Source organism: Benincasa hispida, chromosome 9, assembly GCF_009727055.1.
Source record: "Benincasa hispida cultivar B227 chromosome 9, ASM972705v1, whole genome shotgun sequence".
Lineage (NCBI taxonomy): Eukaryota > Viridiplantae > Streptophyta > Magnoliopsida > Cucurbitales > Cucurbitaceae > Benincasa > Benincasa hispida.
Window position 1 is genome coordinate 60042167 of NC_052357.1, and position 18115 is coordinate 60060281.

Below are 18115 nucleotides of genomic sequence, written 5' to 3' on the forward strand. Positions count from 1 at the left end.
TTTTATTCTTTAAAGCTTAAGAGGAGTATTATTTATTTCTGAATTTCAATACAAATTAAACCTATTTTTTTTTGGCTCAATTGAACCTAGACCTAAATATTAGTATAAAATTGGACTAAGTTTATTCAATCCAATGATCATGACAAAGGCACATGAAATCAATGAGATATGCCAACTTTTGCCTTCAATTTAATTTGGGACACATGTTGACTTTTAATAAGTCTCCAATTTGATTAGATTTCCGTTATTAATTTAAAAAATGATATGGACTTTTGTGATTGATCTAAATTCCTTATTCAACAACATCTCACATTTTTTCTTAGAAGTATATCTTTAATAATAAATATAAAATTTTATGAAAGTTTGAATATTGAAACTAGCTTTCGAAACCCGACGGCTACAAATGAAAATGAACATAAATTTATAGATTATAATAAGAGTAGAAAGAAAAAATTAATTAATGAGCTTTGGTTGATGGGGTGTTACGATATGAGACTCGTGGACAATGTAATAATAATATTTATTGTTGTTTTGATAAGATTGTTATTATTATTTTTGAGTAAATGGCCAATGCAATTAACATATTATCGGTCTAATTAGAACTTACAGATTCAAATTTCATTTCTAACTATGTTGACCTTAGGCTACCAAACAAATGTTCATGGATTTCTATATATTCTATCTTATTCATAGGTCGCTTTAATTGTTTTAATCATTGTTTGCTAACTCTTAATTTATGTACCAATTTCATAGACTAAAGAAAAAAAACCTACCACGTTTTAAATTTATATAAGATTTTAAAATATATTCTTGTGATGCAAGAAACATTATTGAGAAGAAATTTAGTTTTGCCAAAATAACATAGGTGAACTGGTACTAAGCATATAAAAAGAAGAAATTAAATTTTAAGAAATAAAAGATAAAGTTTGTGATTATAAATTATAGTATAAGGAAACATTTTCATTTCTAATGTCTCATTTAACAACAATTTGGTCTTTTATTTTAATTTTTAAAAATTGTTCTTGTTTTATCACAATTTTTTAAGTATGATTTTCATCTATCCTATGTAAAATATTAGAGGGCATATTTACCAAATTATTGTAAAGGAGTTCTCGATAGAACGTGTTTGTGGCTACATCGTACTCGACAGAATGGGCAGTACAATCGAACCTGATTCGATGTCCATTGTAGGATCTTGTGCATCTTGCTCCGGGGAATGATAAGTTGGAGGGCCAAAGTCGGTGCCGTCGAACAAGACGACACGATCATTGTGGGGTAGCTGCAAATGCATGGCTGAAATGCAATGGTTTCCTGCAGGAGTTGCCAGTGGCTAGCGGCGGTAGTCTGAGTAAAAGACATTCCGGCGAAGAGCAACACATGGCAGAAGACAGAATCACCTTTACTCGTTCATATCTTTTAAAAGAACGGTCTTGCAGCGGCGATCAAACTAAAGAACAAGAAAGACCAAGCAGATTCAAGTGCCCAGACCAAAATTAACGGTTGAGTAGAACAAAATTATCCACTAAAGAATTCGGGAAGAAAAAAAAACAAACAATTAATGCACCAACCGATAATACTCCAATCTCCTTTAAAGTCGGATCAAAGTTCCAACTATAGAACACTGAGAATCTATCAATAAAGTTTCATTCATTCAGGGAGGTGCTCTATCAGTAAAAGTATACCTGTACTTTTAATTTTGTGACATTACCTTTAGTACGTAATAATTTTATCTTTATACTTTCAAATTTGTAACAATTTAGTCGGGCTAACGTAAAAAAATTCATCAAAACTTGATATGTTTTATTATTTTAAGGTGTATATTTTGTATTTAATAAAAATATCGAGTGTCTAATTAGTTTATCGATTTATTTATATAAAAAATCTCATTAAATTTTTACATTGACTTTTACGATAGGATTAAATCGTTATAAATTTAAAACTATAAAGACGAAATTGTCATATACTAGAATTTAAAGACTAAATTGTTATAAAACTAAAAATATAAAAACTAAATCGTTACAAACTAAAATTTCAGAACTAAATTGTTATTTCAAAGTGATTTTTAACCCTCAAAATAAAAACATAATTAAGGCACATCAGCGCACAGTAAGTCAGACGTTGTACCCCGCCAAAGTTAGGAGCAACATCAGCCAATTGAATTTAAGTTCGAGGAGGATAGAGCTCCCAAAGTGCCACTGTTCTGTCTTCTGATGCAGATGCCATTAACTTACAGTCTTCCGAGTATGATACAGCATTACACTGAAAGTATGAGAAGCAATAATAAGAAATAGGAAGCAGATTCTGCAATATAAGATGATTAATAACCAATTTGTAGCTGTAGCCATTTCCATAAAAAAAAATCCTTTGCTATACCTTTCCGGGATACAAGCAAGCCATGAAAAATATAAAAATGATTCATTATAGAAAAAGAAAGTTAGTTCAACACTGTTAAGAAGATGAAGAGTTGTTTGAACTAGTGTTCAGGTTTAAGGCATGTCAAAATTATTACCCCATTAGAATCAAGATCCATGGGATATTAGAGATGAAGTCAATGACCACATAAGTTTGGAGGGGAAAATGGGAAATAAGAAAAGATAGCCATGTTCCCCGTGTTTTATCATCTTTCATACAAAATGGTTTTACTGAAAGTGACGATGAAAACGTTTGGTAGTACTGCCATATACAGAAAATATACCAAGGCCTGATGGTACTTCAATGTAGCAAGAGGATTTCCTTTCCGATAGTTATATATCCGCACTCTGCCACAAGGAGAGAAAGCAAATTAAACAGTATAATTGAAGGATCCTCCTTCAAAACATGATTTGCATATTTCAGTAAAGTCACATTTAATCTTGCACATGTTTCGTCCCAATTTAAACATAAGAAGCAGTTCTATTTAAAAATTCAATAGTAATCTTATAAAAGATCTTTCGACGACTATTTTGATTGGGGACAACTAAACATAACAATCAGAATATAGAAGTATTCCACCATAAATCACGGATTACCGTCTCTCCATTGGCTTCCAATACGTCATTCACCATCTTTATTTGACACTGTATATCTTCTTTTTAGTATGGTAGACGGGGTAAACATATTTTCAGGCACAACATAAACATATAAAGCACAGCTCATCGCTCATTCCAAAGAGAAATAAACCACCGAATTCCCAACCATAACATTGCTAACCTGTGATCCCAACCAGCAGTTGCAGCAATCTTGTCATCTGGTCGAATAGAGACCTTTGCTATGCCAGGCCGTTCCAAAGTAATTTCTTTATTCACCAAACATGTCTCCTTCATAATTCAGCACAACTAAAATAAACAATTCGCATATAAAAGTGCAAACTGGCAACCACTCATACCAGAAGTTAAAAGGCATATGCATATACCAACATGCAAAAACACATTTTGTATCAAAATAAATTTCTCCTTGGGAAGAATGCAAGTTTCAGTTATTCTCATTGATTCATGGAACGCATTTGAAGAGTCATGATAAGCATCCCTCCACCGAACAATTATTGAGCCCGATATTTTAATTTTGGAGTAGGCAATTAGCCTTATCAATAAATTAGGAAGGTTTAACATCAACTCTTCAAGATCAAAATCTAGCCGAATATTTCAATATTGCAGGAATATTATATCATACTTTAATTACGTAAAAATATTTTCTATTTGTCTAGAAAAATTTAAATACCGTGGACTGATCCAAACTAAACATCACAACTTTGTCATCTGCAGCTCCTGAGATACCACCATGGCACGATCCATTGATGCAGATGCTAAGAACTGGAAACAAGATACTCAAAATCATGGCTTCTCATTGAGGAAGAAAGAATATATAGAAGTCCACAATGTTCGAACAAACACCTGGCTCTACATGAAACTTCACTGATGTTAATGGAACTGCCGGATTTCTTAGATCCCACCAAAGCATGGAACCATCCTCGTATCTATAAATATTGAAAAGATACTGAAAGAGTGAAACTTACATTTTATACAGGAATGGATAGTGAAATTGATAAAACCTATAAACTGTAATGCGAGAACCAAAGATGGCTTGATCCAAATGCATGATTATTAAATAAAATTCTTTAAAACTAAATAAGCATAACCTAAACTGTGGTCACACAATTTTTGAACGGTAGATTATATGGTGTTAGGTAATAATCAAGTCAAGATGTTATGAGCAACATGACAAGAAAAAGATCCACACAAGCATCTTTACCCAGACAAGACATTTAAGAATCCCTGAGATTTAGGAGGTAAAAAGGCTTGAACTGCCATGCACAATCCTGCCAGAGACAAATTCTTAAGATTTCAAAGTGGACATGAAAATGAAAAGAGAAATTTTTTATCATATATCTTCTTCTCGCTGGCAGATGCATCAAATAAAAGTAGCTCCCAGAGAACAAAAATTTATTTAATAAATTAAAAATTAAAAGTATATATTATATGTTGAAATTCTGAATTTTCTCAATGTTTTTCTACATACATTTTACAAGGGGGAGTCTTCCTTATATAAACAACAATGTTTGCCAAATATGGCAAAGGCCCATAACGTAAAAATGGACGTAAGGAAAGAATAATACTGAAGAGGATAAATACAAATTGCAAGGAATAACATTCCAAATGGGTACAGGGAAGGAGAAGGTTTTCCGTATTCAACATTATATATAAAGGGGAAAGAAAACAAAAACTTAAGATTATCCTGTAGGCTGTATCTAAGATGATAAAATGAGATTATCATATAATAGAAGTACATATAACTATAACTACAAGCTATTGATTGTACGAAAGCAATAGAATCAAAGAATTATTAGAAACATACCCCATCTGGTTTTGTTTGTTATCCCAAAAAAAAAAACCCGTTTGGTTCACTAATAGTGATGGATTGAATAGTTGGACTCATCCGGGAATCAATTCTTTTATTTTGCTAGGTTAAGGAATGAATGGTAACTATACTTGTAAAAACTTTCAATATTATTATTATTACTACCATCATTATAATCAATATATGTTTTCACGCTATTAAAAACACCAATGTAAGAAATACTTAGTGATGATTTAAGCAAACAAAATGAAACCGAACCTCTATCCTTGGTAGAGATATTTCGGCAATCCCCTTCACAGTTTGGAGGAAGTCGTAGCAACCTTTCCCCAGTATTCAGATCCCAAATTTCAACCTTTCAACAACCACCAGAGAGAATAAGAAATCAGGGCTTAGATAATGAGTGGTATATGTGTTAACACAGACAAAAATAATCTTCTTTTAACCTCTGAAGATCGCTCCCCTGCGACAGCCACATACTTCAACCCATCAACTGGTATATCAGCAGAAATCAGGAAAAAATCATCTTAAGGTTTGAGTTGCATTGAGTTGATACATTAGAATAAGTGAATAAGAAATCAGCATTGAGTTGCATAAATCATCTTAAGGTTTCATCAAAACAAGGTTAGAACGAGAAGTTGTACCATCATTTCTTTTTTCTATTTCTACAACAAATGGGGTATGAGAATTTGAACCTCCAACCTCAAGGGAAGGAGTACATATCAATCACCACATGAGCTACTCAACCATACATTTGGAAAAGAAAAATGACATGAACTATCAATTTGAATGGACCTTCTGATCTGCATGCATGCTCAGTAGAAATTCCTTGAGCCTTTTCTCTGCTGCAGCTCAAAGTTTCCACCTCAACAGGCTTCTTGTTTCGATCATTAATACACTTAGGACCATCTTCATGGTTTGCTAAATCAGAAGAAGGCTGCTTCACCAAGGAGAGTTTGCAAAAGTGATAGGCATTTGTCTTGATTGTGACAGTGGGATCTCTGTTGTGCATAAAATTTTCCAACAACGTATGTGAATTACCAAAAGGAAAAGACACCAAAAACTATCCATGATGAGAAAATTACAAAGATGGGCGTCACATAGAGTCCAAATGCCCAAAATGGACAACCAGTTCAGATGATAATTTCTTGTCCAATCAATAAAGTCATGATTCATAAAACCATGGCCTCTGCAACAGCATTCTTAAAATGACATGTTTGGGGCGCGAGTGACCGAAAACTAAAAAAAATAGTGCCAACGAATAAAGCCTTATAAGGCACCAAATACCTGGACAGAGCCCTATCAACAATATCCCAGCACTTTACAGTTCCATCCCTACCCTGGCTACACACAGAGGATTAAACTATAAGCATACACAATTTTCATTATTTAAAAAAAAAAAAAAGATGACTACGAGTATACACATAACACAACTCACAAATCATTCAAGTAATGAACTAAAATTTTCATACTGGATTAAGAAGACATGAATGGTAAACGGACACAAATACATGTAGAAGAGCACCTGACAACTCTATTTGTCCCAATAGAACGACTGCAAGCAACACTAACAATTCCGTGTGCTGCACTATGCACCCTGATATAAGGTATTCCAATTATAAATCAGTTACAAATACAGAAGATAAAATAAAATTTTCAATGAGCAAAACAGAAGTCGATACCATACCATGCCGATGATACAGTTCGATGCTGGGACGTGTCCCAAATACGCAACTCACCGTCTGCAGAGCTAATATGAACCACAATCACAACGCTTTACTACCCACCAGAATATTCATACGAATAACGAAAGGAAAAGGATAAAAAAGGAAATCACGAGAGATCAGAATTAATGGATACCCCGAAAAAAGAAGAGGTTCAGATGGATGAAATGAAACGTCCATGACAGAGGTCCGATGACCTCGGAGCACGGCCACGGGGTCCGGCGGGGGCCTCTTACTCATTCTCTCTTCAACGTAGTTTTTGTCTCCTTACTGATCCTTCCACTCACCGGAAAAATTGTTGTGCCGGTTAACGAATCGCCGGAGTTGGACGGAGTTTCTGTTTCTTTACGGCCAAAGGGCGACGACCAGAAACACCACGGTCGGAGGGGAGACGGTGGTATGCTCTCAGTCTCCACTCGAAGACGGGATGACTCCATTGGGAGATTTCTGTTGTGGGCCTCACTTTTTAATAACGCTTAGGCCCAATATTTTCAATAGCGCTTAGGCCCAATAAAACGGCATTTCCTTGAAAACACTGAAAGCCCAGCCCATTTCATTGCCACTGGTATTTTTAATCTTGATTAAAAGAGGGTATAAGTAGGAGAATTTTCACACCCCTATTTTGCCCTTGATTTTTAATCATATTATCATCATATCCTTTTAATAGTTAGTTAAGAACATTTTTTTTTCAGGAATCCTTTCCTTAAAACACTATTTTGCAAATGAGACTTATCAAACAATCTTTTTCTTCTACTCACTTCACCATTCCCAAAAAAAAAACCCATTATCGTACCTTTGTTTTTTCTACATTTATTTTCTTATGAAAATTTGTTTTTCTTTTATTTTGCTTTATATTTGTTTTTAAACACTTTGTTCCTCTTCTTTTGTTTTGTTTTATGTTTCGTAGTTTTTTCTTTTTTCTTTTTATTTTTTTATTATTGTATGTGTTTTTTTCCTGCATCTTTTTTCATCAAACAAAAAAGATGTAGAAATATAAGTCCTTCTGTGTTTACTTCAATCATCACTTTTGCAGAACGTTCTACATTTACTTTTTTAGAAAATCTTAATTTTTCTTTTATTTTGATTTATAGTCATTTGTGAACACTTTGTTTCTAATCTTTTTTTCCTTTTGTTTTATTTTCTATTTCGTAGTTTGTGTGTTATTATATATATTTTCTTCCCTATATTTTTTTTTGCAGCATCCCAAAAAAAGCATTATCAAGCAAAAAAACGCAAGTCATCCTTGATATAGTTCCACTTTTTCTTTAATTCACATTAAAGGTTTATTTTTAGAATTTAATTTAAATTAAGAGTTTTATTTTGATAGAAAATATAAGAAAATATGAGAAAATATGAGAGATGAGATTAACTTGAAAAATTTAGGGAAGAGGAAAATATGAAAAAGAGTACTTGAGAATATTCTGAATATTTTTTTAAAATAAAAAATGTATTGATCGAGAATAATGTGATATGATAATGTGAGGAAGTCGAAAGGAAAACTAAATTTGAGAAAATTAGGGAATAAGAAGATATGGTGGAAAAGTTGAGAATATTCTAAAAAGACGTATTTCTTTAGCCTACTTTATTTTTTCTAAATCCACATGAGAGGATTTTATTTTATGAATGTTGAGGAAATTATGAAAAGGATAATCAATTTGAGAAAAATAGGGAAAGGAGATATGTGGAGAATATTAGTGAGATACTAGGTAAAATTTGACTTTCTTAATTTTAATTTAATCTCAAATTGAAAAATTATATATTTAAATTATATTGTGATTCATATTTTATATTTATTTTCCTCTTAATTTTAATTTTCCTTATATTTTCTATGACATCATAAATTTATACCTACAACTAATATAAGGTAAGTTAAAACTCTTTGTTAACCTCAATACAAAATAAACTATTAGGTTGAAAATAAAAAGTTTTGTTTAAAAATAATACTATAAAATATAGATTTTTTCATGACCATAAAATATTGACATAAATATTAAATTGACATTTTTAGATTTGTGGCAAAAAAAAAAAAAAAAAATTAATGTTTTAAAGTATTTATTTTTCTATTTTAAATATAACACTAAATTGAAATTGTTGGTAAAAAATAATATAATAATAATATAATAATAATAATAATAATAATAATAATAATAATAATAAATAATAATAATAAATAATAATAATAATAATAATAATAATAATAATTTGTTCCTTTTTAAAAAAATAAGTTTTTTCTTTTTATTAATTTTATACATCAAACAAAATATTTGAAATAAAAAAAAAAATTAATTATTTTAAACTATTTTTTTCAAATTATAAAATATTAACATAGATATTAAAATTAGAATTTTGAGATTTGTGACAAAAAAAAAGTTTAATATTTTACTTTAAAAATTATGAATGATGTTTCTATTTTAATATTTTAAATATACAAAATTGTTGTAAACTTTTCAAATAATAACAAGATTGTGTTCCTTTTTAAAAATGATTTTTTTTCTTCATAATTTGTTAAACCAACAAAATCTTTGAAAAAATAATTAACTACCTCAATTTTTAATTATCACATTTAATAAGACAGATAAAATTAAGATTTCATAATCTATGGAAAAAAAATTATGAATGAAACTTTTTTTTTTAACAATTTAAATATAACCCATAATATCTTTTATGAAAACAAAATTTAAATTATATGTATCTATGACAAACTAATCTTAAAATAAAAACTAATACTCTTTAATTACCTTGAATTAAAACTCTAAAATTTCATACACATATATATGACGATACGTGTTCATTTTGTGTATGGGAGTGACTATAATATTAATGACATATATGTAGCAACATTGAAATAAAAATTGTTGCAATATATATATTAAAATATCAAATTGTCAACATATTTATTTTAACTTAATTATATGAGTATAGAAGAATTTTTGTGGAAATAATGATAATATGAAAACATTGAAATCAAAATTCTTATATTATTATTATCATTTATTTTTTTTTACAAAAAAAGATAAGAAACAATAAATTAGGAAAAACAATGATCAATTTTTAAAAGAAAATCCACCCATGGTAGGTGATCTTTAAGACAAATTGATACCATTCGATGTCTGCAGGCATGTGTTGCAAGTTTGTGAATAACAGAATTGCAATTGTGATTAACAAGAGAAAAAACCTTGAGTTTTCCCTCTAAGATGATGTAAAGAGTCTACAAAATATCAAATTTCATTATCATAACGTGATGATCTATTCATAAGTAATTAAAATTATTATATTATCTAAGTTTTAAATGTTGTAGTAATTATTTTTTTAAAATATATATATATATATATATATATATATATATATATATATATGTATATATTATTTATTTATTACATCAAAAAAAATCTATTCTAAAATTCTTCATTAAAACGGCAAGATTCATAACCATTGCACATGTGTCTTGATTAGTATTACAAAAGTGTTGGGCATTTTTTTTAGAGAGGAAAAAAATTAATATAGTTGTTGACATGTAAAATTGAAAGGTACGTATGGCATTGATTGGGATCTTTAATATTAATATTGTTGTTTTCAAAATTTATTAAGAGAAATATTGTTGTTTTGAAAATTTTTAGAGAAATATGTTTGTTTTGGGAGTTCGAGGCTAGAGGTCGAACGCTGAGAACTCGACTAACGTGGAGGTCGAACGTTGAGAACTCGACGAACAAAGAAAAACTTGGAAACGATACATAAGCCAAAACTTCAACCCTCGACAAGGAAAATCTTGCGAATCTCACTTAGGTTGTCAAAGGTTGAAGTTTCGACACACATCCACCATCGATATTGCAGGTTTATTACTTTTTTTTCCCTCATAGAGAAAATAAAGTAATGAGATGGTATACTATATGTATCTGTGTACTCGAGCTGCTTCTAACAACCTATGCATTTTTTATCATTTCGAATTAGACGGAGGCTTGTGGGATTGACATGAGGGGTGGGGATGGCTATATTTCTGGGAGCGAACTCTAGGCGAATATGAAGCGCATGGATACAAGTTATGCCTTGGAATGAAAGACGATTCCGAATTAGTTTTGTCTACGAACAAAATTTTGTATATTAGGTTGTCGAAGGTTACACACCTTTCGAAACTTCAAAGCAATTAAAGAGATAAGTGGGCTGAAGCAGATTAAGGAGAGAGCGAGATTCAAAGCGAGATAGTAGGAAAGAGCGAGATGTTAAACGAGATTTTAAGAGAAGCGAGATTTTAGGAGAGAGCGAGATTCAAAGCGAGAATGTTGGAGAGAGCGAGATTTAATTTATATTGACTAATCTGACTAACATTGAACTTGGTAAAATGAAATGGTTGAATAATTGAAAAATGAGATTATTCAGGAATACACATTGAATGCTAAGATTACACATTGAGTTTCTGGTAGTAGATCCATAATAAAAAAAGTGTTTGTGATTGTTCCAGAAGAAATGAAAGCTAGTAATCATTAATGGAAAAATAACAACAATAACAGACAAAGCAAGATATTGAGAAAGAGCGAGAGCGAGAGCGCGAGAACTTAGGAGAGAGCGAGAGCGAGATCGCGAGATCTTAGGAGAGAGCGAGATCTTAGGAGAGAGCAAGAGTGAGAGTGAGAGAGCGAGTTCTTAGGAGGGAGCGAGAGTCTTCACTTTATTTGAACTTTCCATAGAAATATATATAAAAAAAAGAGAAAAAAGACTAATAATCATACTATAATTGAATAATCATTAGACTATAATAGAATATATTAGATTATTATACTATAATTGAATAATCATTAGACAATAAATTAATATATAGATTATAGATAATTGAATAATCATTAGACAACAAATTGAATATATTAGATATTATACTATAATTGAATAATCATTAGACGACAAATTGAATTATTAGATTATTATACTATAATTGAATAATCATTAGACAATAAATTGAATAAATTGAATATATTAGATTATTATAATGTAAAACTTTATTGATTACAAAAAAAAAAAAAGATATACAGTAGATTATTATAAAAGAATATACAATAAATTATAATAAAAATTGAATATCAATAAAATGAATATAATAAAAAAATTATTTATTATTCAATCCCTAACTATATGGAGTTCGTCTAGTCACGAAGGATACTTCTTTCGAATATGTCCTAACTGGTTACAAATACACATCGTTGTCGAGTGGTTTGGTTCTGCCCAATCCATCTCGTTGTGATAATGTGAACTTTTCGGTCTACCAGGTCTTCTCAACAACGATGGATCAGGATGAAGACATGCATATTAGGTGTGTGATCAGTAATTCTTCATGCGGTAAGATTGAAATTGAGGAGAGTAACATTCAGCATACGTTGACAATTTGTAGTAGTTCTCAATAAAATCTTCGTAGTTCATGTTAAAATATGAGCAAATGGCCATAAAATGCGAGCATGGAATGTTGAATGCTTGCCACTTGTTACATGAACAGTACCGCTCGGTATGATGGCTTTTTGAGATCACTAAGTATGAAACACCTGAAAAGAAATGTAATACATGAAGAGGTGTGTTTAATTTCAGATCAACATGCTGGTATAATTGCAACAGTGAACAACCCAGCAAATGGTTGGACGGGACCGAAATGTCACCATCATTTCTGCTTACGACATATCGTCAGCAACTTCAATAAAAAGTATAAATTTAATTCATTGAAAAATTATGTTTATTGTGTCGGGTATCAGTTTCAAATTCAAAAGTTACAAAAAAGCAATTGAAGATATCAAAGGAATAAATCAGAGCTGTCTAAATTTTTTTGACAACATTAGTTTAGAGCAATGGACTCAAGCACATGATGGAGGATTCAGATATGGGTGGATGATGACAAATCTATCAGAGTGCATAAATGGAGTCCTCAAAGGAGCTCGAATGTTGCCTATAAATGCTCTTGCTCAGATAACATTCTTCAAATGCGTGAACTATTTCGAGAAAAAGAAGAGAAAAAGGATGCATTGGAGCGTTAAGATAAACCCAGGACTTGTTGATCCCGATGTTTTGTACGACCAGTCCATTCATCGATCATATTTGTTGTATGGCGAGATCGTACTACTGGAGAAATATCTTGCAGACGCTGAGAGGCCGGATTTATTCAGTTGGACTGGCATCTGATCACAGCCTTGGTCGAGAGATGGAGGCCCGAGACGCATACATTCCATATGTCTGTTGGAGAGTGCACTATCACTCTACAAGACATAGAAGTGTTGTTGGGGTTACCTGTTGACGTGAGCCGGTCACCGGAGTGATGCACGATGACTGGTTAGAAGTTTGTCAACTGTACCTCGGTTCGACCCCACCTGCGACAAGATTAAAAGATCGAGGTTAAGTTTAATATGGTTAGGAACACAATTTCGTGAGCTCACAGATGATGCAGACGAGGAAATCGTCATAAGATATGCGCGAGCATATATACTACAAATGATGGGTGGAAAGTCTGTTTTCAGATAAATCAAGTCATTTTGTTCACTTGATGTTCCTGCCACTGTTAGCTATTCTCCATGATGCGGGGCGGTATTCGTGGGGTGGAGCATGCTTGGCATGGTTGTATAGACAACTATGCAAAGCAACAAGACCTGAGGTTGAGAGATAGCTGGGCTCTCATACTTTTGCAACTATGGGCTTGGGAGCGATTTCCAACAATGGCTTCACAGCTACATCATGTTAATGACGCTCAGTTAGTTAGACGAGCCAACAGTTCTCGGTATGTTGTTTTAATTCAATTTAATTTTTATATCACTGATCTAGTTAATTTAAATTCTAAATTATCAATTTAAAAATTTAGGTGGAGAGACAAAATTTGTGTGACTAGGACAACCACATATGTAGTCAACCAATATAGATACATGTTTGATTTGCTTCAACTTGAACAGATACATTACACTAAACCTAATTGATTATTTTATTCACATTTTTATTGTATTTGTCTTTAATATTCTCTAATATAATATTTTGTGTTTCGGGTTATTTGGGAGCCGTACAAAATTATTGTGCATACTTTGCCTAATTTTTGTACGAATGGTCAAAAACATATGGCGGACGATGAGTCCTCTCATATGTTTTCACATTGGTGAGTGGCATCTTCCTGACAAGGTGATGAGACAATTCGGTTTTCAGTAGGATGTCCTATCGCCTTGTAATACTGAACCCGTACTGCATGATATTGACCTAAGAACTGGAGATTGGTCCGAAAAAGTTGCACATTTGGTAGTGCGATGGCACTATCATGCAAGGTTTATTGCAGTGAGGGTTTTTCTTGAACAGTTTGACACATATGTCACTCCAGAATATATTCATTGGTTAATAATATCACAAGGTGCTACGTCATTCGTCCGGAGCAGCTGTGGGTCATCTGGTAAATGAATGAATATTATCTATTTTTTAATTTAAATTTATTTGAATATTGTCTAATTATTTTATAATTCACAGAGATTGAACAACAGTAGACTCCGTGAAGTTGCGAATGATCGAATCAGGTTCTTGCTATATGTAGTGACAACCAAAGCTATATGGAGGAAATTCATTATATGTACGATATACCTATTGTTCCTCCACTAGCTCCTAGACGTAGAGGACCTGTTCGAGAAGAGGATGAGTTTGATGAGGTTGCACATAATGTGGAAGAGTTGGCCCCTATGACGCAGACGCAGAGTCAAACTAATTATGTTAGTCCGATGATGATGATGCCAACATTTGGTTCAGGACATTATGACTCAGAGGCTGGTCCTTCGTCTTCATACGTGCATGGACATGGTAGGGGTCGTGGAGAGCATAATGAATATTTATATTATGAAGCGCTTGCAGAGGTACCAGAGCAACATCAAGAAGAACCCGAGCAACCTCAAGTTCGAAGTCGATGATGACAACCAGCTCGAAATCGACGACGTCCGCCTTGTGGGGCACATTGATTTTTGTAATTATTTTTATATAAATGAAATATTTAATTTACATTTTTTTTATTTATGAGTTATTATTTTTAATTTATTCTTTTTAGAGTTTAATAAAAATAATAAAATATTTTTAGAAATTGTTTTTTAAAATGGAAAATTAAAAAAAAAAGGATTAGAAAGAAGAAGGTGGAATGTGTAATATTAAAAAGAAAAAAAAGGGAAATTTGTACGGTATTCTCGCTCTCTATCAAAAATCTCGCTATTTCGCTATCGCTCTCAAAATCTCGCTCTTTCAAACTCTCGCTCTCTCTCATAATCTCGCTCTCGAATTTGATTGGGAAGTTCAGTGGCAAAAAGAAGGAGATTCATTAGCTCGTTATTTAGTCAGACTTGCTGAGATGACAGAATCCGTAAAAATTATTCAACAAGCTTTGGAAAGAATTCCAGGGGGACTTTATGAAAATTTAGAAATACGATCTTTTGATAGAGGAAGGTCTCCAGAATGATAATTAAACAAACTCAATAATAATGTTAGAAGGGTAAGGTCAAGGGTTCAAAGTTCGACGTACAAGTGAAAGGAAGGTCGAGGGTTCAAAATTTGACCTCTAGGTCGAATTTTGAACACTCGACTTATTTTTTAAAAAAAAAACAACAATATTTTTACAAATAGTTTGAAAACAACAATATTTTCCTAAATAGTTTCTAAAAGGACAATATCTTTTTAATTTTCCCCATTGATTGCAACCCATCAATTTTAATATTTTTACCATTTAATTCGACAATACTCATATTTTATGTTAGTTAAGCTATGTTCGTACTAACAATAGTGTTACTATTTTATTTTCACTATAAAAATATGTTATCATTCACCATATTATTCACATAATCATTTTTTATGTACTAATATTCTTATTAATTTACAATTTAAAAGTTTAAAGATTAAAATGTAGCATTAATACATTGATATAAATAACATACGTCAAAGTTTAAGAGATATTTGGAACCATTTAACCAAAAAAGGAAGATATTAATAATAATGTTTTTAATATAGTCACATTTGTCCATCTAATGTCTTTTTTTCTTGACAATTGACTGTCTATTGTCTATTATTTTAAGTATAGAACAATAATTTTAACTTTTTTTTCCTGAAATGACGAACCTCAACTTAAATGAACAAAAGAGAATAAACTAGTGGCCGACTATTGAAAATATAATCCAGAGATAATGTTAGATAATACGAAGTTCAAACTTGAGTAATCACTTGATGATAATACTAAATTTTATTGAAGAAAAATGATATATATAAAACTGAATATTCTAACAAATTGATTACACCCCAATTACTAGAAATAATATACTTAATGTAAAATTTTTAAACTTAAACGAAAGTTAAATGACATAATAAGGTTTTGATATAAAAATAACCAAAGACCGAAAGAACTTTAAAACCTTTAAGGGCTATTTGTTTTTTTGGAATGTAAATTACCAGAATCTTTAGATGTCTAAAATTGCAGATGTCCGACATCTTTAAATAACCATGTTTGTTTCATAGAAATATGTTTTACGAATGTTTAGGAATTATTGATAATTGTGTTTGTTTTGCAAGATTTGTACATGGAAATCTCTTATATTTACATAATCTTCCAATAATGTTCATTCAACTATTCATGTAATTTTCTCATCAATTTAATATAATTTGAATTTATATACATGTTTATTTTTCTTATTAATTTAAATTTAATTTTATATGTTATTTTTCTCACCAAATTAATTTTTATTAATTAATATTTTGTTTTAAAAAGTAAATATTAATTTGAATTTGAATACAATATCTTTATAAAAAGAAAAAAAAAACTTAGATGTAACTAAAATAAAATGATATAAAAAACCATCCTTATTCATTTCATAAAACAATGATCCATATCTCTTGTCGACATATAAACAAGAGAAATAATAAAGTATGCGACTTTTTTATTCTTCTAGTTCTTCAAACAATAACTAGGACTAGTTGAGACAAGAATAAAAAATAAAACTGGAATCTCAATAGATCTTTCTACAAATAAAACACAAAAGTTGGAGATCCTTTTCAACACAAAATAAAATGTCTTTCACATATCTTTCTATTGACTAACTTTATCCTGCCAATAACTGTAATATAAATTCCCTCTCGTAAGAATGTGGCAACGTAAGAAATAATGGGTCTGATCATGATCCTTTGCTAGAAGTGCACTTGCTCGAACTCTTTGAGCCTTTGTAAGCCCATCAACATCTACTAGCTCAGTTGATATATGAGTTCTTTTAAAAGCAACAATTTGAGTTTCAAAATACTTAGCTATCTTACCAATGTTCTCACTTGTTTTCTCATACATTGTACCCAACCCAAAGACTCAATCATAATTTCAACTAATTTATCTTCATTGTTTACCTTTCTCTTTGATAATTTACGAGTAGTTTCAGACTGAGTTGGAATATTTGAACCAGGTTTATCCATGGACATAGAATCTCCCTTATCAACTCCTATTTGGGGCCTATTTATCTTCTCAGATGGGTGCGACACATAATAGTCGTTAAATTCATCCCACATCTCATTGTTTGTCTCCATATCTATTTTCTCGGCCATATCTTCTATTCCTTCAACTCCTAGGCCATTAGTTCGATCTTTGCCAAATATTATTGTCATTTCATCTAAGTATGAAAATGACTTGTTATGCAACCCTTTTGCACTTGGATGACTCTCCAACAAAATTTATGTAATATTACGTTAAGAGCAAAAACTATATTAATGAATGTAATGAAAATTATAATTTTCATATCTTAACCCAATCATGAAAGACATCTTTCGAACAATCAAAGCACTCCCTTACATTCCAACTAAAGCCACTACAATTTGGTCCCAACATTTCTGCAATTACATATTACTTCTTCAAAAATTTCACTCTTGATTCTATGTGAGGTTGAGCCTTCACCTCACATTCAGACAACTTTAATTTCATCATTTGCTCCACTTTTTGTAGGTAGCCTAATCTAAATGTTCTATTATCGCAACACCATTGGCTTTGACTTGCTAACTCCATTAGACACTCAATTAACTTATCATCCTCTTGTTTAATCCAAACATGTTTTTTGTTTGAATTCCGTCTATATGGATCATTTTCTTCCGTATCCTATCACATGTTTTGAATTCAAAATTACCAACCAAACAAAGTACCAATTATAAAGGTGCATATTGATTACAAGACGTAGAATACAACATAAGCATGTAATCAACTTTATATAACATAAATCATATAACAAAAACAAGTAGAATAGTAACATTTTAATACGCTTGATTATAAAAATTAAAATCAACAACCAAAATAGGTAATTAAATAATCTAAATTAATGAATTATAGAAAAACTATAGATTCCTAAAAACATAAATAGTAGGTCGTCCATTATATTATAAAAGATTCATTAATTCATTCTATATCTCCATTCATCATACATCTGTTGCACTAAGTTATCTCGCCAAGCATTCCACTCATTCGATGTTTCCACATATGTGATGGGGTCTAATTCATGTTCACTCAAAGTGTTATAAACCGACTCATTTTCTATTAGATCATCAATGGGCATTTTCCATCTAATTAAGTT

The 18115-nt window shown here is 31.2% G+C and overlaps 1 protein-coding gene across 1 annotated transcript; it reads right to left on the minus strand.

The window, feature by feature from the left end:
* Positions 1–1961: 1961 nt before the first annotated feature.
* Positions 1962–7002, minus strand: LOC120086668 (protein DECREASED SIZE EXCLUSION LIMIT 1). The gene is made up of 13 exons (XM_039043418.1): positions 6691–7002; positions 6518–6580; positions 6356–6427; positions 6118–6174; positions 5626–5831; positions 5277–5323; positions 5092–5185; positions 4228–4294; positions 3870–3952; positions 3697–3788; positions 3190–3296; positions 2696–2759; positions 1962–2259 (listed from the first exon to the last, which is right to left on the minus strand). The coding sequence occupies exons 1-13, from the start codon at positions 6792–6794 to the stop codon at positions 2161–2163; spliced, it is 1155 nt and encodes a 384-aa protein (XP_038899346.1). The 5' UTR covers positions 6795–7002; the 3' UTR covers positions 1962–2160.
* Positions 7003–18115: the final 11113 nt, after the last annotated feature.